This window comes from Nomascus leucogenys, chromosome 3 (genome assembly GCF_006542625.1).
Source record: "Nomascus leucogenys isolate Asia chromosome 3, Asia_NLE_v1, whole genome shotgun sequence".
In the NCBI taxonomy this organism is placed as follows: Eukaryota; Metazoa; Chordata; class Mammalia; order Primates; family Hylobatidae; genus Nomascus; species Nomascus leucogenys.
In genome coordinates, this window is record NC_044383.1 from 49841362 (window position 1) to 49868198 (window position 26837).

Consider the following 26837-nt stretch of genomic DNA (forward strand, 5'->3'; position numbering starts at 1 on the left):
TTTGTTGTAATTTTTGATCCAAATCCATTTATCTCTGATGGGCATTCATGTGGTACTTGAAAACAAAATATGCACAAGTGTTGCACTGGTTTTTGAAGCCTTTGGTGGTGAAAGTTACTTAATCAGTTGTAAGTACTATATCTAGAAGTAAATCTTAGAAATGTGTGATGATGCTCTTTTAAACAGCTGAAGAGAAATTATTACGTGGTTTTCACTTTGTCCTTGCTTTGTTGTATAGTATTTAAGTGAAATGAGATTGCTTATCCTTATTCTGAATTTCCAGATATTTGCATTTGCCATTTTTCAATAATGGAAAAAAAAAACAACATTAGTTGTCTTGCTTTGAAAAGTTTGGCAAAGGACCTATGAAAACGTTGATGCTTTTGGTCACAATTCTCTCACTAAAATGCTAGCAATTAGACATATGGAATGAGTAACCTAACTACTTTAACACAGTGGTCAGAAGTGCTGTAAGTAGTATCTGCTAAGCTCCAAGCCACTGTGTTTTAATTTGTGACATATTAGAATAATAGGCTTTCCGTAGTATAAATATCCTATTAACTAATCCTTGTGCTGTTAAGTTACAGGTCTTTCAATCCTCAGTCTGAAGAAAGCACTGACTTCTGTTAAATTTTGAGCATTGATACCAGTCAAAGCCACATCTTCAGACACAGGAGAAGGTGACAATCAAAATGAACTGCTTCATGAGACACAGGGCCAGAAATTAAAACTATTCAATCCCTCTAGACCCAGGAACTATTGTGGAAACTGTAGGTGTGTGAGATGGTGAGGGACAATTTTGAGGGATAAACTCAGTTCAGAGTTTCTGTAAATTAAACGTTAATATCAAAAGCACAATGATGCAAGGTCAGTGTCAGGGCCTATGTGTCAGAATAACAGGGTTTTCTTGGTGCATTGATCTGCTCTTTAATAGATAATCATAAAAGGCTGTAAGAACTTTGTGAAAATCTTATAGTGAAACTGATTAAAATTAGGTGATTTGTTTATAAGATTTTTTTTAAATTAGATTTAACATTAATAATATACCATACAAGGATAAAATTTTGTTTTCTCTTTTGAACAAAAATTTCATGTAAGAGGAAACTGCAGGGAAAAAAAGGAGAGGGGAGAGAGAATAAGTTGGCCTCATGCTATCTTAAGTATTAGGTCTTATTGCTTAAGAAACAGAGTCTTCTCTCTATCAAAAGGTGAATGTTTTTGTTTTATTATTTTGGCTAAATAAATGAATATTTTATAGCGACCTGTGATCCTATTTTGTGATATCAAGTGTCTTAAACCGTTGATATTTGACAGAATTTCCAACAGCAAAATTTCAAGTTCTAAATTCAGTCTTTTTGACCTCAAACCAACCTTTTTGGATATTAGTTTCCCTGAAGTTCAAGAGAGACATGTAAGGCTTATTAGGCTTAGTTGTTATGTTAGAATTATGCAGGAGACATTGTCAAATCTGAAGTGGTGGTAAGTTTCCTTTGGGTAATATTTATATGGATGGGTTGTTAAAATATGTTTGAGGATTATATGAGATTCCTGTAATTCTGATATGTCTTAATATAAGTTGTCAGTAATAATTATGATTATTATGTTACATTGTTTACTGTGTCTTTAACTATGGCTGTCTTAAGACTTTTGTCATCTACAGTTATTGTTTTGCTTTGATCCTTCTCAAAAAGTGACTTATAATCAGCTACAGTCCAGGGATTGCTTCTTTGGTGGAGTTCATGAAAAGAACTTTTGAATGCAGGTTACTGATAACTTTGGAGATTGTGCCATTAGGTTAGAGAGGAAAATTCCAGGGCACTAATTGAAAAGCAGATGCATTCATACAGATTGTTAATCCAACATGAAGCAGAGCAATAATTGATTGCATGGGCTGAACTAATGAAAGACTGAAATAATTTTTGTGGTTCTATCTTTGGAATATTGCTGATTTTTTTGTTTTGTTTTTCAGAGTCTGGATAATTTTTTAGATCTATTTATAAGCTTTAAGTTATGCTTTAAGTATATTAAGTATACTTTTGTAAACAGAACTTGAGGCATATTTTTTCTCTGCCTATTTTCTCCAGAATTATATTCTTAATTCATGTGTGTTTGTTTGCATACATTTAATGACAACTTGTTTTCTTGTATGATGGGACACAATTGGAGGAAGTGGTTATTTTCTTAGGGCTTTGAACTGAAATGGCCTTGGGAAAGGTTCCAGAAAAGCCAATTTAGGACCTGTATAAACAATAATCCTTGTTGCACTTTGGGTGGTTAATCAGGCTAAGTATATGGGCCTGAAGCTTATTTTTCAAGTAGATTTGTCCTGCTATGACTTGCCTTTGTTGGAAGTTGGGGGCTGAAGAGAGAAATACTGTGTTTCAGAAGAAAATGATAATATTAGATTAGCCTTTGATTTCTGGGTGGCCATGAAATCACCTATAGTATGACGCTGCCCACAATGCCCCTCCTCAGCATTAAGCAGCCAGAAAGATTGACAACCAGATTCCCCATGATTGAGAAATTGATAAATAGAAAGGGGGGACTGAAACCGACCAAATCGTCCCATAGATTGCTTTTTTTGATAAACTTAGAAATTGACCCTTCTGGTCTTAAAGCTTTTTTTTTGTGAGTTGTTTTTTGTTTTATGTGAGTTCCTTCCTCAGGAAACCACTTGCAGCCTCTCAAAACAGTATTAAAGAAATTAAACACACCAGATCACCATATTCAGATAATGACATGCTAGACCCCCTCATTCATCATGATTGCTTTCTTGTCCCCTCCCTAGTTCTTATTTTTTTACACATTGTTACATTTTTTTCCCTGCTGTATATACCCATAATTTTAGTTGGTTGGGAGGATGGACTTGAGACTTATCTCCCATCGCCTCAGCTGCGGCACCCAATTAAACCCTTCTTCCTTGGCAATAATTGCTGTGTCAGTGACTGGCTTTCTGTGTGGTTAGCAGCAGGACCTAGACCGAAACCTTGGTGTTTTCGTAATAATCTTATAATTGAAAAAGATCCTTAAAACGATCTAATTTAATTCTCATTTCACAAAAGAGGATTTAAAAATGGAAAAGATTTGCTGACTAAACCAAGATTATAACATTAATTAGCAACAGCAGATAAGCTAAAATACAAGGCTTCTGAATTCAAAATCTGCTTTCCATTTCTCCCTACATCCTACAAGAACAAATATGTAAAATAAACTGGAGAATTTTTACTTATCTATGTGTGAATATAAAACATTTTTGGTTTGTAATAAAGGATGTTACCTTACAGGAAGCCATAAATTATTTCAAGTCTGGGGTTCAGAGTATGAAATCACAATTTTAAATTATTAATACCGTGAATCAAACTTCATCTGTAACACTTATTGTAAGAATAACATAAAGTATGAATAAAGAAGAGGGTTGGAGAATAGACTTAAGATACTTTAAGTTTGGGAATGATATAATTATAAAAAGACAACTTTTTCATATGACAATAGTAATTAGTAATGAGATAATGTTGCTGGCTTATAGAGGATTGTATTATCTTATTATTATTTTCTTTTATATATGTCAATATATGCTACAAGGAGTCTATTTGTAATTCTGCATTTCTAGCTTATTTCTAAGATGAAGCTTACAGATATTTATATTTCTTTTTCTGGTAGATTTCAGATAGAGTAATTACTGTTTTTGTTTTCCTTTGTCTTCTGCCAATATTGTGCTAGAAAAGCTATATTTACAGTTCAATGTTCACAGATTCTATTCTATTATTTTTGAAATACATATAGAAATCTACAGGAGCAAAAACTTCAAATTGAAAACCAACATAGGAGGATAGAGAAAACTTTTCAGGAGAAGTTACAGGGCAGAGTTTTAAGATACAAGATGTATTTATATATAAATATCACAGAACATTAACAGACAAAGGAAAACTCACATGTCAATTTACAGAGGATTGAAGAAAAGAAATGTATGTTTTGTGGAACTAAAGAGAAGGGTGTAAGTGAAGCAGTAGTAGTATTTATATATAAATACCACAGAACATTAACAGACAGAGGACTCACATGTCAATTTACAGAGGATCGAAGAAAAGAAATGTATGTTTTGTGGAACTAAAGAGAAGGGTGTAAGTGAAGCAGTAGTAGGAGTTAAGGTACAGAGGTGGGATTCATGGGCTATATCTGTTGATATAAACTTCATCTTGACAATGAGGCTCAGTTGGTAAAGTTTAAGCAGATTAGTGATTATAACCAAAAGTGCCAAGTCATTCACAGTTTTTTAACACACTACTTTGTTTTGTTTCTTTTGATCTTCTTGTTTCCTCTGCTGGGATATTCCATTACCATTCTTGCCCAGGTAAAACTGCACTTGTATTTACCTACTGCTACCTGTCTAGATTTACCTGTGCCTTCATCTGAATCCCATGTGGGCAGAGATCTCATTTTACTTGTTTTATATTTCCAGTACCTCCCCAAGAGACTACTATTTGTGGGAACTTAGTAAATTTTTATAAAAATAAATGAATAAATAAATAGCCTTATCATTTTTTACTAATGATAAACTTAGCATATACATTTGTCACTAGTAAAATGATCTTTTAAAGAGAAAATTGTATTTTAAAAAGAATGTATAATCACAATGGGAACGTAATTTTATTTCAAAGTAAATTATTTCATATTAATTAAACATAGCCTTGCATTTTATGACAAGAATGGGAATTTAAAACGTTTGTTAGCCCATGCATCAATCATTTTTATCATAATTTTATTAGAAGCTATTTGGGGAGAGAGATTGTCTCTTATTATCTAATTATCAAACAGTAGTGCTTTATTCATGTTAGGATGAAGTAAATATTTGCTTAATTTAATTGGATAACTTAAGTATAAGTTAACCAATATACATGATTAAAGAATATCCCAAAATAACTTGTGTTTTTTAAAATCTTTTGGTTTTTATTTCTTCTGTATGCTTATCAAAGTCTCAGAAAAAAGTAAAACAAAACACTAAACTATGTACTATTCCTTCTCTCACTCTGAATCTTTAGCTGGTTTACTAACTTAGAATAACACAAACATACATATTTCATTCATATTGGACTTATTTTGAGTCAATATTACTACATTTATGAATGAAAGCTGTCAATTTTAAAATAATAATATAGAAAATGTCTAAATTCTGAAGGCTGCTGTCATTTTTTGATGTTATTATTTAGTTAGCTTACATGCCATGGTTGCTGGCTGGGTCCATCTGTAAAAAAAGTCACTATATATATAGTATGTGTATACATACATATATAGTGTATATATATAATTTATATATATAATGCGTATATATATATTTGTTCATAATCTTTAAATATAATCTTCCTTATAAAATAAATCTGAAATCAAAGCCTCGTAACATTTCAGTTCATTCATCAATTCAATTTGAAGGATTAATTTCTCTGCAGAAAATAGCAAATATGATTATCCTACAGTGAACATGACATTATCCCAGCAGGTAGAATGGAAGTATATGGATTTTATTCTCTGCAGGTCCCACTTGATACTTCACCAAACATTCTAAGGTGAGTTTTTAGTATCCAAGACATTATCTAATGAAAATAAATGTAAAGCTAGGTCAACTAAATTTCTGATGTCACAGAAAAGACGTGTATACTCAGAATCTGAAGATGGCACTTTGTTTTTTGGCATGGAATACAATTTTACTTAAGTAAAAAACATTTATTGTACTGATAATTATAGACAATATATTATCCAGGAAAATTAGTGATATGTCTTACAAACAGAAACTGAGCAAAAAGAGGAGTATAAGATCCCATTCATTAAATAATCAATAAAGTGATTTAAAACACTTCAAAGGTAATATAATCTATTGGCCACATACAGATCAGACCAGATTTATTTAGCACAACACAATCTTCAATGAAAAATATGTATATATAATACCACAAGTTGATGAATATTAAAAGACTTTAATAAAATCAAAATAAAAAAACAAAAGGTGACTTTGTTCTTATAAATAGCATTATTATCATTGCTATTAAACAATTATAGTTTTCCTCCAGAACAGTAACTACAAAGATTATAGATATGAAACAGTGGAGGAAAAAGCTTTAAATCTAACAACTCTTGAGTTCAAGTTATGGTCCTACTACTTGTTTACTAGGGGAGTGGAAGTGGGAAAGGGGACTGCTTAGCCAAGTCAATTACCCTATTTCAGCCTCAGATTTCTGGTGTGCAAAACTAAATTATGCAAAAGTCACGATGCTATTGTTAATATTAGAAATTATATATATAAAGGAGCTAGCAAGGTATCTGGTCCTAGTGTATGCTCAATAAGTATTATCAATCATCTTTAATTCCTATTCAGAATAACCCAGCACAGATGAAGCTATTATTTAAAATGTACTCAAACCTTACTTAGCTCTTATTGTAGATTCTGTAACTACTCAATGTATAAAAGTATTCTATATATTTCTTCTAAGAAGGAACCCTTAGCTGTTTATCAGGTTCAAGCATACACAGTCCTCCCTCAGCATCCATGTGGGATTGGTTCCAGAGCCCATAAGAATACTAAAATCTGCAGATAATCAAGGCCCTGATAGAAAATGAGACAGTATTTGCATATAATCTATGCATATTCTCTCATACACTTTAAATCATCTCGAGATTACTTGTAATACATATAAAATGTTAATGCTAATAGTTGTTGTACTGTATTGTTTAGAGAATGACAAAAATAGTCTGCACATGTTCAGTACAGATGTAATGTTTTCCCCAAATATTTTCAATTGTTGCAGTTAGTTGAATCTACTGATGTGGAAGCCGTGGATATGGCGGGCCAAGTGTATATTTGATTTTGGATATATTAACTTTGGCCACATCCAACTAAATGTGTCCAAAATTAAATTGATGTCCTCACCCAAGCCATGTGCACCCCATTGACATCATCAACACAACATCACCTTACAATATTTAAAAACCTTAAAAATATTTCCAAAACCCTGGGAAATATTTTATCTTATTTTTGACAAATCTATCTCTCTATTCTTCCTAACATACCCAGTTCAAAACATCAGCAATATTTCCTGTAGACTCTTGTGCCTCTGCTCCCCTAAAATCTGCCTCCCACAGAGACAATCAGATGGATTTTACAAAAACATGAAGTTTTCTCACTTGACTTTCTAATTTAAAAGTCTTTCCAAGAATTCCTCCTATTAACTAGATAAGTCTAAGTTTCTTATAAAAGAAAATTAAATTTTCTATGGCATGTCCTTTTAATTTTCCATCCCCACCTTGAATCAGTTTATGCCCCAGTAACACTGACTAATAATTATCTATAAACAAGAAGCTATTTCAGACCTTTGAGGCTGTGCAAATAGGGTCACATACTTTTTTTCATTTGGTCACCCTCATCCTCTTATTCTGGGATGACTTCTCAGTACTCCTTCATTATCATAAGCCTCCCATCAATACCCCCAGAAAGCCCAGAATTTACCTTAATTTCAAAATTGCTATGCTAAACTAAATTTAATTTATATTCTTTATATACTTTACTGTGTTTTGGGGGCTTTCAAATGGTGGTACTGTAGTTATCTTTGTTTTCCAGAATGTAGTAAATGGTAATATGTAACAAATGGTTTGTTGGGCTGAAAGGAAATTTTCCTATCACAGACACCTGAAGGAAATGAGGCCACTGAGAAATCTGAGAAAAGAGCCATCCAGGCTGAGAGGAGATGAAAATCAAGTTCAAAAGCATATAGCTAGCTATGACCCTAAGAGATAGAGAGGAGACTGGTGCAACAACTGGAATGGACTAAGAAAAGCAGAGTTGAGTAGGAGATGAAATGTATAAACTGTTGACATGAGGGAATGTCCTACTTGTAGTGACAGCTGACAAATTTCACTGGGCCCTTCTGAATTTATTTTAATGATTTGCCTTTTACTCAGAGTAAGGTGTGAAAGCACTGGAGAGCTTGAGTAATGGATTGAGATGTTTTCCATGTTACCAGGATCACCCAGGCTATTGTGTTGAGAAGAGATTGAAGGGAACACAGGAAGACTTGTAATTGGAAGAAGTTTTCAACACTCTAGACTAGAGATTGCAGTGGCTTGGACTGGAATGCTAATAACCAAAGTGGCAGCAGTAGTTGCTTTCTGAATACATTTTTAGAGTAGAACACAGAGGAGTTGCTCCAGGTTATGTGTGGAGTCGGGGAGAAAGAGGGGCATTGAGGATGACTAAGGGTGTTTGGTCAGAGTGACTGCAAGATGGGAGATGCCTTAAACCTCTTATTGGATATAAAGTCACCAATAAGTTTGACAGGAGTACTGTTGAAGTGAATGTCAGGCAGGTAGGAAATAAACTCTTCCAACTGTGACTTTCCAGTATGTAGATGACAATAGGATATGAGGTTAGAAAGAAGAAAATTTATTGGGAAGAGACCTATCATCTGTCAATGACAGCAAGGAGGGGTAATGGTCGTTATAATTATTTTTTGACATGAGATTCAAAGGAAAACAAACTATTAAGGAGGAGGAAATCTAGTTAGAAATGTAAATGAGAATCTAATACTCCACCAACCGTATCTCTGTGATTAATGATGATCGCACACCCTGCAAAGTTTAGTTACAGTCCTTCTGTCAAGTTTCCTACACCTAGTGTAGTACTGAATTATCTGACAAGTTTGATCTCTTAAGATTCTTGAGATTTCCTTTTTTTTTTTTTTTTTGGAACTAATGTTAGTAAACTGTATCTTTTAGAAGTATCATCCATTTCTGTTTTCAAATTTTGCATACATTTAAGCAAAGTTGTCTCTTACAAATCCTACTTTTTCTCCATTTATATGTAGTTTCCTCATTAGATTTTATTGTGTACAGTTTTACTTGTTCTTTTTTTCTTGATTAGGTTAGATAGTATTTTATCCAATTAATTATGTCTTTATTTTTGTTGTGTCTTTCCAGAGAACCAAAGTCAGACTCATTTATTTGTTTCATACATGTTTATAATACATTCATGTCTGATATTATACTTATTAATTATTTTGGGGGATTTCTTGTGTTTTTATTTGTTTCTTTTATGAAGTATTATGACAACTATACCTAATCTTGATAAGATTTCTCAAAAAGAAAAGTACAGACTAATTTTATTAAATAAAATAACAGCAAGCCTATAATATCAGCTTATTTCAAGAGAAAAAACATTATGTCCTAATAGAATCTATACCATGGATGCAAAATAGATCCATCTAAACCATGGATGCAAAATAGGAACTATAGTAAGATCAGTCATTATATCATCAACTCAAGAAGAAAAGTCATTACTGTCCTCACATATGGTAGCTATTTATTTGATCTGAGAAAAGCACCATTACTATTTTAAAAAGTCAATAAAATAGAAATAGATGAGTATTTTTTTAACATATTATTAATAGTTTTTAAAACCATAGACCAATCTAATGGGGAAACATTAAGGCAGTCTCATTCAAGTCACAAACGAGACAAGCATTTTTATTGGAAGTATAATTGGAAATGAAAATAAAGAAAGAAAATGGAGGCCAGGCATCGTGGCTGATGCCAGTAGTCCCAGCACTTTGGGAGGCTGAAGTGGGAGGATCAGTAGAGGCCAAGAGCTTGAGACGAGCCTGGGCAACATAGCAAAATTCTGATTCTACAAATTTGTTTTCAATTAGTTAGGACTGGTGGCCTGAACCTGTAGTCCCCACTACTATGGAGGCTGAGGTGGGCAGATTGCATGAGCCCAGAGTTTGAGGCTTCAGTTAGCTGAGATTGTGCCACTATACTCTAGCCTGGGAGACAGAGTTAGACCTTGGCTAGGGGAAAAAAAAGTAAAAGAAAAAAAGCCTATTTACAATGAAAACAAAAGATGTAGAAACAGATCAAGCAAGAAATGTACAGAACTTACATAAAAAGAAAAACAAAAAGCCTATTAAAAAACACACAAAAAAATGCATGGACAAATGCAAATGCAAAATGTTCTTGGATAGAAAGATTCAACATCAAACATATATAATATATTCCTAAGTAATTAATATATGAATCTCTGTGTTCCTAATAAAAACACAGTTAACAGCAACAAAAACACTGAACTAGCTTATTTAAAGTCAAAGAGAAAACTTAACAGAAGGAGAGGGAACATTTTGGAGGGAAAACAGCATTGAGGTAAGTTAGTAGCACCAGAGGATACAGCATACTATGTAACCTTAATCATTAAAATTGCGTGGTAATAGCTTATAAAATATAAATAATAGAATTGAATAGAACATTTCGATCAAAATCAAAATACTTAAGAAAATATATGATATAATAAATGCAACATCTCAAATTTGTTCATCATTGGATGAATATCACAATGTATTGTGTGGGGACCACAGAGTATTTGACTGGAAAAAACTATGGCTGCATTAATACCTCCTACTGTGTACTAAGATACATCTCAAATACAATAAAGATTTAAATATACAATATGAATCCACATAAACACTAGTAGAAAATGTAGAATAATTGTAATCTGGGCTTAACATACCAATTTTAAAAACTGATATACTTGCACACATTCAAACTGATGCATGTTCAGTGTTAAATATTTCTCCATTGTCAATAAAAGAGGATAAATTGAAAAGTTTATCAATAATAGACTTCTACAGTTTTATACTTATTAAGGAATATGTTTATCAATAGTAGACTTCTTCCACAGTTTTATACTTATTAAGGAATATTACATAACTATGAAAAAAAAATTTGAAGGATTTATCTAGTATTTACAAGGAGAGGACTCCAGGATACATTCATTGTGAATGAAAAAAAGCCCGAGCAAAGTGAAGGAATACATTAATATTTATTCATATTTTCTTGCAATGATACTGAAAATCTGGAAATAAACAATAAATTAACAAAAGGGATTTCTCAGGTGGGAGACTAGAAAGATGCAATTGTAATAGCAGGAAATCTTTTAGCTCGCTGTGTGTGTGTGTGTGTGTGTGTGTGTGTGTGTCTGTGTGCGAGTCTGTGTGTGTACATACATATTCAAATACATACATTATTCTACATAACTATTTTAATAATTACCCATACACTCAGAAGTGACTTTGAAACCCTGAGACATTACATGCCACTGACACATCTGTTAATTTCTTTGAAGAAAAGAGCCTTTCTCTCTCTGTCTGCAGCCTTACTTTTCCATAATAAATTTGAAATATGCCTCTGATACTGTCCTTTTCCCAAAATTTAACCAAATCAGAATATGCATGCAGTTCCTGAGAATCTGTTCTCTCTGATTTTCTGATCTAATTTAGATGTTTATAGGATAAAAGAATACTTGCCGCGCTTCTTAAATTTAATTACAGGGTTAAACGGGCCGGATGAAAAGACTGCATTGGTTCTAATATAAATTACCTTCGCTCTGCAAGAGGAGCATTATCCGCTGCTTGGACCGTGAGTGCGTAAGTCCGCCCGACTATCATTTCCACCCCCGGAGCGATGGTGATAAGCCCTGTTGTTTTATTGATGATGAAGTCTCCCTGAGCCCCAACAAGGATTTCATATGTGATCTCCCCATTTGACCCTTCGTCTGCGTCGACTGCAGTGAGCTGGAATTGAAAATCACAACATAAATCCTCTTGGGACTCAACTTTTCACCACCATGTCATTTTTTCCCCCAACAAAAGAAGCTTGCTTTCAAAGAAAAAAACACAGGAAAGTTCCCTTGACATATATACTGTTATTTTTCTTTTTTTTTTTTTTTAACTGAGGCTACTGTGTCCTGTTACAATACTAAAGCAATCACAAGAATAAGAGTGATTTTGTTTTTTGTGAGAGTGATTAAGAAATAAACTTTGGATCTTGAAGGCTTATCTTTATTTTAATTTAATAAAGGGAAAAAGAGGAAAGTCCTAACAGAAATTCTAATATCCCTATAGGAAATTTATTTTTTCTGTCTTACCTTGCATTCTTGACACATAAACTCATATTAAAACAGACTGAACCTGGAAAAAATGAAATAGGCATAGGCTGCCTTTGTTACTCCCAACCTTCCTTTTACTCTCATTTTTCCTTCCATAATGTTCTCCTCTCTGTCTCCCAGAGACTCTCATCTTTGTGTCCTTTTTGTTTACAATTGCTCTAGGAAAGGTTCTTAACTTGCACCCCCTGATTTATAAAGGACTGATAAGTCATAGAGTATTAATGTGTCAATCAAACAAATGCATCTCCCATTGTAGAATATCAAGGGTAACACAGCCCAAGAAATGTTTCTTTAGGGAAAGGAAATCTATTTGGAGCCCTTGAAATTAAGCACATAAACATCTGTACAGCCAATTTACATATATCTATAATCATTTTGAAGGAACTGGTATCTAAAAGACTTTATTTGGGATATTATATATGAAAAGATAACAATGATTAACTTCATCAAGCAACATTAAAGCAACAGTGATTTATTATATTAAAAGTGGCTCCTTGACTTGCTGATAAATATAAATGAAAGGGGAAAAAGGATATAAAGGGATTCTAGCAGAAATCTTATAGTAAGCATTTTACATACATCAACAGTATTTTCTGTATTCATCATAAGAAAAATGAAGAATGAAAGAAAGTGGTCTCAATTTACATATGAGGGAATATAATTAAAAGTTTTCTGTGGAATAAAGAAAACATACATAATTGTAGTAAATTAACCTACCTGTAGAAATGTTTTATTTACTTATATTTATATTTTCAATACATTACTTCTAAAAATAGTAGTTTTTATAGTTTGCAGACTCTTTTGAAAATATAGTGAAGATGCTGGTATACCTTCCTTGATCAAATGTAAACATGCACATTTACCTTGAAACTTGAATTCAATTCCAGGAACACCATATTAACTAATTTCCCATTCAAAAGTTCATGTTTAATATCCTCAATAAATGTAAACAAAGTACTTTATACACTGCACTGTGCTGAAGGGGTTATATTATGCATATTCTATTTTTTATTATATGTCACTCTTAGAGTGATAATGTCCATAGAAATAGCAGCAAAAATAATTGAGAATGAAAAAGGAAATGACATTAATGCAACTAAGTCCTGAGACTGGGTATTTGGGGGTGGACAGATGTGGTTGCTGGAAGGAAAGGCATTTTATGACATGATTCTGGGACTTGTATAAACCTGACAGACATATTCCTAAAGGCAAAGGAGAAACATTTGCAGAAACAGTCCAAATGAATGGCATATATTTATAGAGACTTATTCAAGCCAGACAAACTAATTCTGTTTTGTGTATGGATAAAATTAGAAAATTAGAGGATGGGGATAACAGAGGAGATATCAATTTTGATTATACTTAAATCACTTAAAATGTCTCAGGAAATCTTAATTAAAATTTAGCTCAAATTGGATTCAATATTAACATTCTTCCTGGGACTTAAATTGGCTAAAGGAATGTAATGATAAATGGCAATGCATCAAATTAAGAAAAGGTGTTAAGGAGTGTGCTTCAGGGATGTCAGCATTATAGCTGGTCTTATTTAACATTTTCATAAATGATGTTGGAAGGGAGGATAAGCTGGATGATAATTACATTGAGGAAGGTACCCACCTGGGAGATGCTAGAAATACCAAATAGTACTGCAAAACACAAGAGACAGAAACACCCACTAAATTGCAGAGATAGTCAACCACAGTTGAGCTAAGGTGTTCAGGGAACACAATTAGCTCTCCAGAAATTATTAGGAGGTAGAAAGTTTAACAAGTAGACAAAATAAGGATTCTATGTTTAAGTTACCTAGATAACACCATTTTTCAGTCTTTTACTACTAAATAATAAAATAATGGGTTATGAGTCAACATAATTTGTTTGCATGTATGCTAACAAAGATATTTTAAGGAAATTAATGGTACTCCACCAACAGAAAAATAAGCTGAGACACTGATTCTGAATACCCAAATCATAACAGTGTCTTCCATGTAAGGTCCCGAAAACTCAAGACCTTTTTTTTTTTTAAACCTCAACATTAGCAGGAGAATTGCTTGAACCTGAGAGGCAGAGGTTGCAGTGACCTGAGATCGTGCCACTGCACTCCAGCCTGGTGACAGAGTGAGACTCCTAAAAAAAAAAATCCAAAACCTCAACGATATTACACAGTAGATGTCCCCTTCTGAAGTCTATTAGATGATGTTGAATGGAGTTGTAGATGCTAATTTTGGAGCTAAACTATGGCAAGAATTTAATTCAATTATAGTTCAATGACTCTGTGACCAGTAGATAGTGTCTATGAGATGGAAATACATGAAGCTCATTTCTAATTTAGCAGGGAAATCTGCTTCCTAAATGAAAAGGGCATTTATTTACACGGGGAAGCCAATGTTTTGCTTACAAGTTTCAGATGAAAGTAAAAACAATTCTATAACTTTAAAGTGTTTATTGAAACATTGTGATATCTAAAAGGTAAGAAATTGTGCACTATTTGTTTCTTTTTGTTTCTTTTTGATGATGTTTTATAGTTCTGTTCAGGAACTTTAGCCCTACCTTTTCATAATTCCTTCCTCTCAGTGTTTCAACATGTGCATATTCCAAATGTCCCGATCTGTATTAGTCTGTTTTCATGCTGCTAATAAAGACATACCTGAGACTGGGCAATTTACAAAGGGATGGTTTATTGGAATTCCACGTGGAATTCCACGTGGGTGGGGAAGCCTCACAATCATGGCAGAAGGTGAAAGGTGCATCTTATGTGGTGGCAGACAAGAGAAGAGAGCTTGTGCAGGGAAGCTCCCCTTTTTAAAACCATCAGATCTCATGAGACTTACTCACTATCACAAGAACAGCACAGGAAACACTTGCCCCAATGATTCAATTACCTCCCACTGGGTCCTCCCACAAAACGTGGGAATTCAAGATGACATTTGAGTGGGAATACACCCAAACCATATCATTCCAACCCTGGTCCCTCCCAAATCTAATGTTCTCACATTTCAGAACCAATCATGCTTTCTCAACAGTCTTCCAAAGTCTTAACTCATTTCAGCATTAACTCAAAAGTCCACAGTCAAAAGTCCCTTCCACCTATGAGCCTGTCAAATCAAAAGCAAGTTAGTTACTTCCTACATACAATGGGGATACAGGCATTGGGTAAATACAGCCTTTCCAAATGGGAGGAATTGGCCAAAACAAAGGGGCTACAGGCCCCAAGCAAGTCCGAAACCCAGTGGGGCAGTCAAATCTTAAAGCTCCAAAATGATCTCTTTTGACTTCATGTCTCACATCCAGGTCATGCTGATGTAAGAGGTGGGTTTCCATGCTCATGGGCAGCTCTGTCCCTTTGGCTTTGCAGGGGACAGCCTCCCCCCCAACTTTGTTTATGGGCTGGCATTGAGTGTCTGCAGTTTTTGCAGGTGCACAGTACAAGCTGTAGATGGATCTACCATTCTGGGCTCTGGAGGACAGTGGCACTCTTCTCACAGCTCCACTGGTCAGTGCCCCAGTAGGGACTCTGTGTAAGGGCTCTGACCCTGCATTTCCCTTCTGCACTGCCCTAGCAGAGGTTCTCCAGGAGGGCCCTGCCCCTCAGCAAATTTTGTCTGGGCAACCAGGTGTTTCCATACATCCTCTGAAATCTAGGCAGAGGTTCCCAAACCTCAATTCTTGACTTCTGTGCACCTGCAGGCTCAACACCATGTGGAAGCTGCTGAGGCTTGGAGCTTGCAACCTCTGAAGCCACAGCCTGAGCTCTATGTTGGACGCTTTCAGCCATGGCTGGAGTGGCTGGGACACAGGGCACCAAGTTCCCAGGCTGCACACAGAACAGGGACTCTGGCCTGCCCATGAAACCATTTTTTCCTCATAGGCCTCTGGGCCTGTGATGAGACAGGCTGCTGTGAAGACCTCTGACATGCCCTGGAGATATTTTCCCCATTGTCTTGGGGATTAACATTCAGCTTCTTGTTACTTATGCAAATTTTTGCAGGTGGCTTTAACCTCTCCTTAGAAAATGGGATTTTCTTTTATATTGTGTTGTCAGGCTGCAAATTTTCCAAACTTTTATGTTCTGTTTCCATTATAAAACTGAATGCACTTACCAGCACCCAAGACACCTCATGAATGTTTTGCTGCTAAGAAATTTATTCTGCCAGGTATCCCAAATCATCTCTCTCAAGTTCAAAGTTCCACAAATCTCTAGGGCAGGGGCAAAATGCCACCAGTGTCTTTGTTAAACCATAACAAGATTCACCTTTGCTCCAGTTCCCAAGAAGTTCCTCATCTCCCTCTGAGACCACCTCAGGCTGGACTTTATTGTCCATATCACTATCAGCATTTTGGACAAAGCCATTTGACAAGTCTCTAGGAAGTTCCAAATTTTACCACATCTTCCTGTCTTTTTCTAACACTCCAGACTGTTCCAACCTCTGCCTGTCACCCAGTTCTAAATTTGCTTCCACATTTTCAGGTATGTTTTCAGCATCACCCAAGTCTACTGTTACCAATTTACTGTATTAGTTAATTTTCACATTGCTGATATAGACATAACCGAGACTGGGCAATTTACAAAAGAAACAGGTATTGAAATTACAGTTCTATATGGCGGGAAGTCTCAAAATCATGGCAGAAGGTGGTAGCAGATAAGAGAGGAGAGCTTGTGCAGGGAAACTTCCATTTTTAAAACTATCAGATTGTGGGAGATTTATTCACTATCATGAGGACAGCAAGGGAAAATCTTGCCCCCATGATTCAATTACCTCCCACCAGATCCCTCCCACAATACATGGGAATTCAAAATGAGATTTGGGTGGGGACACAGCCAAACCATATCACCATCAATCACCCACGCGACCACAAAATAATCTAAGTTGCTCATAATGTTTCCTTTTAAATTTTGGCTGCAGCTTACTACTCTCTTTAATTGCTCTTTCCTGATTCTGATAAAAAAAACACAGCTTGATATAAAAGGACAAATATAAAGTAGATTGAATTGTGCATAAGCTGAACAAAAACATTCAAATTGGCGTCTCAAAAATGACACACAGAATTAAAGCCACAGTTGATATAAACCATATCCAAGAATATAAATTGTAATGCAAGAGTGTAAACATGGTATTTTATATGAATAAATATATTTTTTATTAGAAGTGAATTATGGGCCAGAAGCTGTGGCTCACACTTGTAATTCCAGCACTTTGGGAGGCCAAGGTGGGCGGATCACGAGGTCAGGAGTTTGAAATCATCCTAACACGGTGAAACTCCATCTCTACTAAAAATACAAAAAAATTAGCCAGGCATGGTGGCGGGCACATGTAGTCCCAGTTTTTTGGGAGGCTGAGGCAGGAGAATGGTGTGAACCCAGGATGTGGAGCTTGCAGTGAGCCAAGATTGTGCCACTGCACTCCAGCCTGGGTGACAGAGCGAGACTCTGTCTCAAAAAAAAAAAAAAAAAAGGTGAATTATGGCTTAACTGATAATGCATGAATGTGTTGATCATTTGATGTTTTTGCCTCTTGGGCATCATTGGCTCTTGCTTCCAGTAAAAGTCCCTTATTTTCCTTTGGGGAGCAATTAATTATTTTCACCACCCATGTTTGGATGGAGCTGACACTTAGCTCCAGTGATAGGCATCTCATGTCTGGAAATTGTTTAGCAAAAAAACATGTCAAGTTATTCAAGTTGGTATAGTCAAGGTGACTCCTAGAACTACTGGAAAAGAGTGTTTTTTTCTTCCTCTAGGGCTAAAATGGTAAATTTATATCTGGTGTTTCTGCTGGTTTTCTGGTCTTCATTGGATGTACCTAAGACTGAGACCCATACAGAAGAAGACATGTCAAGAAATAAGCAGAAAATATCGCTCATGATATGGTTTCTGGTTATGCCTGAAACCAAATTCACCACTTTCTGATAGATTAAAATTTACATATTTTACATGTTAATTTATTTTGAAATTATGTCTTTCAACCATAAGAACCCTAAATATTATATAAAATAGTTTGATGGTTAACTACTCTTCTTGATTTGCTTTTTGATTATTTTTCTAGGATTATTGTGCTTTGAGATTTTGGTTTGAGATACCATGTAATCATTAATACAATAATGTAATATATAATTATTAATTACAATAGGCAAAGATATTGCTTGAAAGTGGTAGAATTGTCCCTGTATTCTGTAGTGATGAATCACACTACAGAAAATGGCACACAATATAAAACTTTGGAATTGTTGATTTCTAGAATTTTCCATTTAATGTTCTCAGAGTATAGTTGACCAAAAGTAATAGAAACGATGGAAAGCAAAACTGAGGACAAGGGGAGAATACTGTAAAAATAAACATGAACTAAGATATTTACCTCACAGCATATGTAAAATTAACTCAAAATACATCACAGACCTAAAGGTGAAAGCTACACTATGAATACTAGGAGAAGATAATATAGGAGAAAATCTTTGTGAATTTGATTGGCAAATTTTCTTAAATATGACAGTATAAGTATGATACAATAAAAAATAAACTTCCTAAAAATTAAAAGCTTTTTCTCTACCAAAAACATAAGAACATGATACATAAAATACGGATTATTTGCAAAATATTTTCAGATCATATATCTGATAAAGGACTTGTATTTATAATTTATAGAGAATACTTAACAGTCAGTACTAAGAAAATAACACAAATTTTTTAAATGATTGAAAGATTTGAATAGATATTTCACCAAAGAAGATCAATAAATGGCTAATAAGCACATGGAAGTATCTCAAATTAATTTGTCATTAAGGAAACACAAAATCACAGTGAGATACTAATAAGCATCTGTATAATGGCTTTAACAAATGAACTGGCAATACTATCAGAGAGGAGGTAGTCGGTGGTAAAATGGTACAAGCCACTGTTATTAAAAAGCAGTTTAACAGTTTATTTAAAAAGTATGTATTTACCACATAATCTAGCACTTTTTGTACTAGGTATCTATATATAACAAACAGAAAAATAAACATATATGTGTGTATATATATATATATGTGTGTGTGTGTATATATATATATATATATTTATATTTCCAAAAAGAGACTTGTATAGAATATTCACAGTCACACTAAACTGAAAACAATTGACATGCCCATCAACTGGTAAACAGATAAGCAGAATGTGTTTTCACATGATGGATTCTATTCAGTAACTCAAAGAAACAGATATATAGCATTGATTAATGCCACAGCATAGATGAGCTACATAAACATTATACTATTTAAAAAGTCAGGTAAAATAAAAGTAAAAGATACATACTATGGGACTCCATATTTTTTAATTCCTAGACAAGGAAAACTTTTAGAGGCAGAAACCAAAACAGTGGGTGTCTACAGCTGAAAATGAAAGTGAGTATTGACTACAAGCAGTCATGAGTAAAGTTTTGGGGTGATGGAAATTTAGGGGGTGAAAGAAATGTATAGAACTAGATTGTGGTCATTGTTGCACAACTGCCTAAATTTACTAAAACCAGCCCAACTCTTTCACGGAACTGATGTTTACTGGTTTTTGGATAAACACAGAAATTGACCCCCACCCCCACCCCCACCATACCCTGTCTTGAAGCTTGAAACTTACATTTGTCTCATGGGAGATTCTTCCTCAGGAAACTAACCTTCAACCCTCCTAGAAATCAAGGAACTGAAACTCACCAGATAACTGTATCCTGAAAATGAGATGCCAGACCTCTCATCCATGGATCATAATTCCAGTTTACCAATTCTTCTTCCTTACCCTACCCTAATATTTTTTTTTGCACAAGTATTTTTTCCCTGCTATATAAACTCCTTATTTTAATCATTTGGGGAGATGGATTTGAGACTTTATCTCCTGTTCTCCTCAGCTGCAGCACCTGATTAAAGTTTTCTTCTCTGGCAATATTTGTTGTCTCAGTGATTGGCATTTTGTGAAGCAAGCAGCAGAACCTAGATGAAACCCTTGATGTTTTGGTAATATACGTATATGAGGACATGTAAATTATACCTTAATAAAGTTATCAAAAATAACAAAGAAAATTCCACCCACACATCTGATCTTTTTAATGATCTTTATCCATTTTTTTCTGCTACATTATAAAATGCCATTCAGGCTACTTGTTCATGTATTGTTTCATCATTTGACTAACTTTCTTCCTTCTTCCTGCCTTCATATGCACTTTACAAAGTTTAGGCCTTGATTATTTGTTTCTTTCTTTCTCTTTTAAACCATTGTATGTTCCTCTGCCTTCAGAGACTTTACTATCAACTCCAGGAACTCCATGCTACCTTTGTAAACCTACTTCTTCCTCCTATGAGTGGACAGGTATGAAAGCTCTGGCAAGCAAAGAAAAGCTAGACCCATGGAAGAAAAGCAGAATTTAATCAGCAAATCCAACTATGAAAGGCTGTCTGTGTTAAGAAAAATAATAAGTAGGCTGGGCACGGTGGCTCACGCCTGTAATCCCAGCAATTTGGGAGGCCGAGGCGGGCGGATCATGAGGTCAGGAGATCGAGACCATCCTGGCTAACACAGCGAAACCCTGTCTCTACTAAAAATACAAAAAATTAGCTGGGCGAGGCGGCGGGCGCCTGTAGTCCCAGCTACTTGGGAGGCTGAGGCAGGAGAATGGCGTGAACCCCGGGGGGTGGAACCTGCAGTGAGCCAAGATCGTGCCACTGTACTCCAGCCCGGGGGACAGCGAGACTCTGTCTCAAGAAAAAAAAAAAAAAAAAAGAAAAGAAAAGTAATAAGTAGAAGAGAAGGTGAAATTGTGGAATATAGAATGGAGAGCACACAAAGATTTCAAGATAAGATACCTTCATATTTTCCTCTGAAAGAACATTTTATAGCAAGAGTATAATCTTCTTAGCAGCTCCCTTCAGATGTGGTAATGATTAATGGCCAATGCTGGAGAATTGCACAGATTTGGCAGAAATCAAGGTACAAAATATACTTGAGAACTCCACTGGGATCATTTTGGGTTAATGTCTCCTTATGACATGCCAGAATATGAGATAGGATTGTATCACTTGGGCCTTTTTTGTTGGTTATATTTATCCTAATTTTACATTTGAAGCCTTGAGTTAAATTCTAACTTTGACCTTATCTGATATGCAGTGGCTGGCAGCCATAGCTTATACATGTATAGATATGTATAAAAATGACATCACTTAAGGCATTCTTCGGTGGTTTCCTAGTATGACAGAGTCTATTTTTCTTTTTTGCCTCACCAGATGTGTTTAAGAGTGGGATGAAATATAAACAAATGTTTATGGAATCAGTATTGTAAACAAGAAGGTGAATAGTAAAGTTATATGGTGACCCCATATCACTGATGATTTGTTCCTAGAAATTCTCAAGGGCAATTATAAGGATCCTTTTGCACACTCAGGTTGAACTTCACCTAGAAGTAGAATATGCCTAATCTATAAGCTTCTGGAAGAAACAATACTTCTGTATGCACACAATATACTTGAATCGTATTCATATCATATATACTTAGAGGAAATGTATCAGTCTATTTTCACACTGCTATAAGGAACTACCTCAGACTGGGTAATTTATGAAGAAACAAGTTTTAATTGACTCACAGTTCCACAGGCTTAACAGGAAGCATGACTGGGAGGCCTCAAGAAACTTACAATCATTACAGAAGGCAAAGGAGAAGGAAGCACCTTGTTCACATGGCAGCAGGAGACAGAGAGAGCGAGAGAAGTGCCATACACTTGTAAACCATCAGCTCTCACGAGAAGTCACTCACTATCATGAGAATAGCATGGGAGAAATTTGCCTCCATGATCCGATTACCTCCCACTAGGCCCCTACTCCAATACTAAGGTTCATAACTCAAGGTGAGATTTGGGTGGGGACACAGAGCCAAACCAAACCAAGGAACAATCCTTGAGTCACCTTAATCAACACTGGACATAAAGAACTAAGAGGGATTTGAAGTTCAATAAATTAGTTAGTTTACTGAATCAAGTAGAGATGGCTTTTAGACAAACATATTAACCTAAATAAGCAAAGTAGGGAACATTCTTTTTCAATAACTGGGCATTACTTAGGAGTGATTACTGAGTAATCAATGATTACTGAAATAACAATTATAATAAATTCTGATGTATTTAAATGGTTCTTGTTGGCTATACTAGAAGATCATGTCAGGAGGGACATATCTCTGGGAACTATGGACAATCTAAACTATACCAAGATGTCATTTGTAAGTATGGGCATTACCAATCTTCTATCACAGTCATATTTCTATGAACTAGGAAACAAACTTATCTTCTTCATGGTACCTTTGGCGAAGTTTGGACAGACTAAGAATCAATGCACTGCTTTATTAAAGAAAAGTGACTGGTGTGCTGCATTCATATGCAGAAGCTTTTGCCAGTGAAAGTTTATTCCTAGGGGATGGTTTATGGTTATGCTATCAGACCAGACGCAGAATTGTCTGAGAAAGAGTATCTAATGACTACTCTGGTAATGTAAAATGTATGATATATAGGAAAAGTCTATTTTTTGCTAGGAAAGTTGAGAAAATAATATGGAAATATTAAAGTGTGTTGTGTTAAATATGTCATCTCTCTGCCTCAACTCTATCGTGTAATAAGGGATTTTTAAATTCATTTATGTAGTTAGATAAAAATGAAATTTGAGTGCATACTGATTTCTAGGACAGAAAGATTATTTGGACAGGCAACATAAAACTTACAAGCTAGGTAATCCTTATGTAGAAAGATTTGCCAGAGAAAGAATTGAATTTACGTGTGTAAACTAATATACCCAGTTGAATGTCTCTATTAACACTTATAAAAAGGCAGAAGTAATATAGGATAGGTGGAAAAAAATTATCTTTCAAATGTTAAAGAAATATCAGGACAGTTAAGTGAATCTATCTGTGGTAGTTAATTTGCTTTGTAGAGGGAATTCCAACTTCTTACTGTATGAAATATGCTCTGGTGATAGTCAGTGTTTTAACGTCTATTTTTAATGCACTAGATATTATAGAAGTTAGTGTAACAAAAATTTTAAGAAGATTCCTCAGAAATGTGTAGCAAGTGCGTAACACATACTGAGTGCAGATGACATAGAAGACATAAGACATTGTATCTAAAGTTATAAGACTTCTACTATGCTATTGCCATAGAAGCTACGTTGTTGCCTGCCTGGTATCCCTAATTAAAGCTAAGTCAGCTTGGAGCTGTGTAAGGTCTACTGGGTCTCTCCAGGTTGGCATTCATTCTGAACCTAAGGCTGCTGCTCATTAAACTATCATTGGAAATTCACTATTCAGTGTGATTTCTGACGGAAAAATGATATAATGGGTTTGCTTTTATGTTTGTTGATTTCTTCATGTGTCAGTAACATTCAGAAAGTTCTTCAATAACTCCTGCTGGCCAAGCAAACTGGGGATTGCAAATGTATTTATTTTCAGATTTATTCTCTGTGGCCTTAATGTGAACAAGTGATGCTTTAAAGCTAAAAAGCATAACAGGCTCCCAGTTTTCCCCCTTCTCTTAAGCATATCCTAGAATAATCCAAGATGATGGGCACCTCAGTAGGGTAGGTGGTTGGCAAATTTATCACTTTGGCTGTATAATTTGGAAAAAGATATTGATAACATTAACAATAACATGATCATTAAATATGAATATGAATGAATAATTGTCACTGAAGATGAATCTCCCATCTATGCATTTTTCTTCCCAAAAAAAGGCAAGAAATAAGACAACAAGAAGATGACTTTAAAGCATTTCTTTTCACTGCCTATTTAAAGGGCTTGTTTCTTTTCTGCAGCAACTTCATGATCTTTTTGTAAAGGTTCATTGGTTCTAATTACTCAAACTCTGAGACTGGAAACTGGAACCTTAAGTGCTCTAATGCTATCAAATTCTCTCATGCTCAACTTACACTCTCAAAAAAAGATTTCCTCAAAGTTGGCTTCCATTAATTTCTATCTCATTAGCTTTAACCCATCGATTTAAGGACCCAGTCTTTCATACTTCTTCAGGAAATCTCATATTGTATACAATGCCAAATCTAAACTATTCTACATGCAATGTAGCCATCTTAAATTAATTTAAAAATAATTGGATCCATTTATTCAGACCTTAATTTGTACCAAATGTCTGACTCTGAAAAATGAAGAGTGTAAAAGAAACAGAAACAATAACTTCTGTCAAACAGCAGGTGCTCTAGGAAAGGAGATAAGAGAGAAACCTATCTTTAATCGAAATGCTGTTATAGAAACATAAAAATACATTACAAAAGTACAGAAAAGCCTGTCATGACAAAGGGGCTGGGAGAATAAACCAACACATATTTGACTTAGTAAAAGAAAAGCAAATCTTTCAGCATTCAGTTCCTCTTCTCTTCAATGCCAGTCAAATTTGTATCTTTAATGCCTCATGAAATTACCATGCCTTTGGCCGTACCATTTCATCTTCGACATCATATTATCTTCACCTGCCTATCTGAGTACTAAACATCTTGATAGGTTCATGAAGCTCTAACAGATCATCATCCCCACACACTTTTGATAAATTCTCGTTAGTGCTCTTAGTCTTTCTCATCAAATTTAACCATTCAATAATTATGATGTTTTCTGATTATTTCACTGTGAAGAAGGATTATTTCTTGCAAAATACAGTCAACTCCTTGAGGATTAGGGCTGTGACTTATTCGTTCTATGTATTTTTTAGAGCACTTAGTTTAGTACGAATCACCAAAAAATCTGTTATTATAATTATAATCTAGCCAAGAAAGTAATACAACATGTAACATACTTACATTAGGACTTGCACAATAGTGCTTTTGTTTGTTTGTTTCCTTTGCCAAACTGGATGAGCAAGTTTACTAGGGTTTTAAGAAATCCCTCCTGCTCTATTTAAACGTTCGTTTTTTCCCCTAAGATCTCCTGTATTTGAAATATCTCAATATCCAACTATTTTTATTTTACTCAGATGACTATACTTGGACATTATAACAAAATTTACTACCAGAGAAAGCTGAAAAGAAAATGAGCTCTTTTTTGGAAACAATAGGTGAATAAAAGCTAAAATTGATCAAAGAAATGTTTCATTTATTGGACATATACTAAAGAAAATAGTATAAAATATATTGTACATTTTGTTTCTTCTAGAGCAATATCAAATTTCAAGTCAAATATCTAGTAAACCAGCAATATATAGAACCATAAGTATCAGCATGAATATTGTCAAAATTAAAAATATGCAACTTACATGATTGTAAAAACAATCACATACAAATAAGCAAAAGCTTCATAAAAAATGCAAGCACCTAGGCATTAATTATTGAAATTGGACCATGAAATTGGACAACTTTCACTATGACAACCAAAAAACGTGATAGAGAAATATAGAAGTAAATAATTGTGTTTACAAATAAGTTTTCTTTAAAAAGCTACACTGTTAAGTATACCAAGGGGATAATGTCTGAAAAATAATATAAAATCTAAATATTATTTTTTCAGTTATACAAATTCAAAATGCAAGGAATTGTGATTAATATAATGCTAGCATTAATATTTCTTCAAATTTATCAAATGAGAAAGATCAGCCTATTCTACACAACCCCTAAGGTTTTAAGAGATACTGAAATATGTGCCAAACACTTAATAATGTTTAATTTGATGATCTAAGTCATATTTGTCATGTATTATAAAATCAAAATATAATGTGCCTTTCTTCATTAGTAGTCTAGTAATTACTTAAGGTCATAAACTATATGTTGATAGTTTCTTTATTTCTTATGATTTGGCGTCGTGCACAAAACTTCAAATGCTCTACACGATAAATGATTTTCAAATAAATGTGTTAATTATTCGACTTTGCCTCTTTAATAGCATCTATGATTGACTTATGTTTTCAGTCAGTTTAGCATCTCAAGAGTCTTTTTGAAGTGATTCTTCTGAAGAATCAAGTTTGGTAGTACTATGTTATAGGGATACTAATATAACTGTAGTTTAAAATATTTCACTTCGTAAAAAATTTAAAAATGAATTAACCTGAAATATAAGTAATTTCCCATGACTCATAAATAAATTCCTAATATATATTTTACCTACATCTATTAGTTCTTTTTGTCCATTTATTCATTTAACAAATATTTATTAAAGGTCAATGTGCTGGGACTGTGTAAGGTGTCAGGCATACAGTAGTGATGGAAAAAGAAGAAAAGTATGCAAAAAAATTGACAATAATTTTATTCCATTTGAGCCTATAATTAAGTGAGGGAAACAGATAGTTTAACAGTATAATTATAAATTCTTAAAAGTGGTGTGAAGGAGAAATCAGGATGCTCCAAGATAATAAAGGGGTAACATTGAGAAGAGGAAATCATGGAAGGCTTCTTTGAGGAAGTGGCATTTAAATTAAGACCTAAAAGATGGAAAGCATATGAATAAAAGTTATCTCATCACAGTGGGAGCATCATTAACAAATAAGAGAAAGATAAAATGCTAAGTGAAGAAATTGAACGCTAATCCAGTAATACAGGAAACAGATTATGGGCTTCATTTTTACACCAGTAGAAAACCACTGAAGGGGTCAAGCATGCTAATTATTTGAGTGATTTCAAATGTAATATAGCCCACTGGCTAATGAATGAAGAAGAGGGAAAGAGGAGACATAAATAATACTCAAAGAAGGGCATTTCACAGGTTTAGGTGAAAGTTGATGGTGGCAGTGAAAGAAAAACAGGTAGATGTATTAAGCCAGGAGTGGTGGCTCACACCTGTAATCCCAGCACTTTGGGAGGCTGAGGCAGGCAGATCACGAGGTCAGGAGATCCAGACCATCCTGGCTAATACGGTGAAACCCCGTCTCTAAT

The 26837-nt window shown here is 34.5% G+C and overlaps 1 protein-coding gene across 1 annotated transcript in view; it reads right to left on the reverse strand.

Moving 5' to 3' along the window:
• Window positions 1–26837, reverse strand: part of PCDH15 (protocadherin related 15) — a 979523-nt gene that overhangs the window by 347539 nt on the left and 605147 nt on the right. Inside the window, exon 14 of the mRNA XM_030809305.1 lies at window positions 11413–11606. Coding sequence (XP_030665165.1) covers window positions 11413–11606 — 194 coding nt within the window. The remainder of the gene's footprint in view (window positions 1–11412; window positions 11607–26837) is intronic.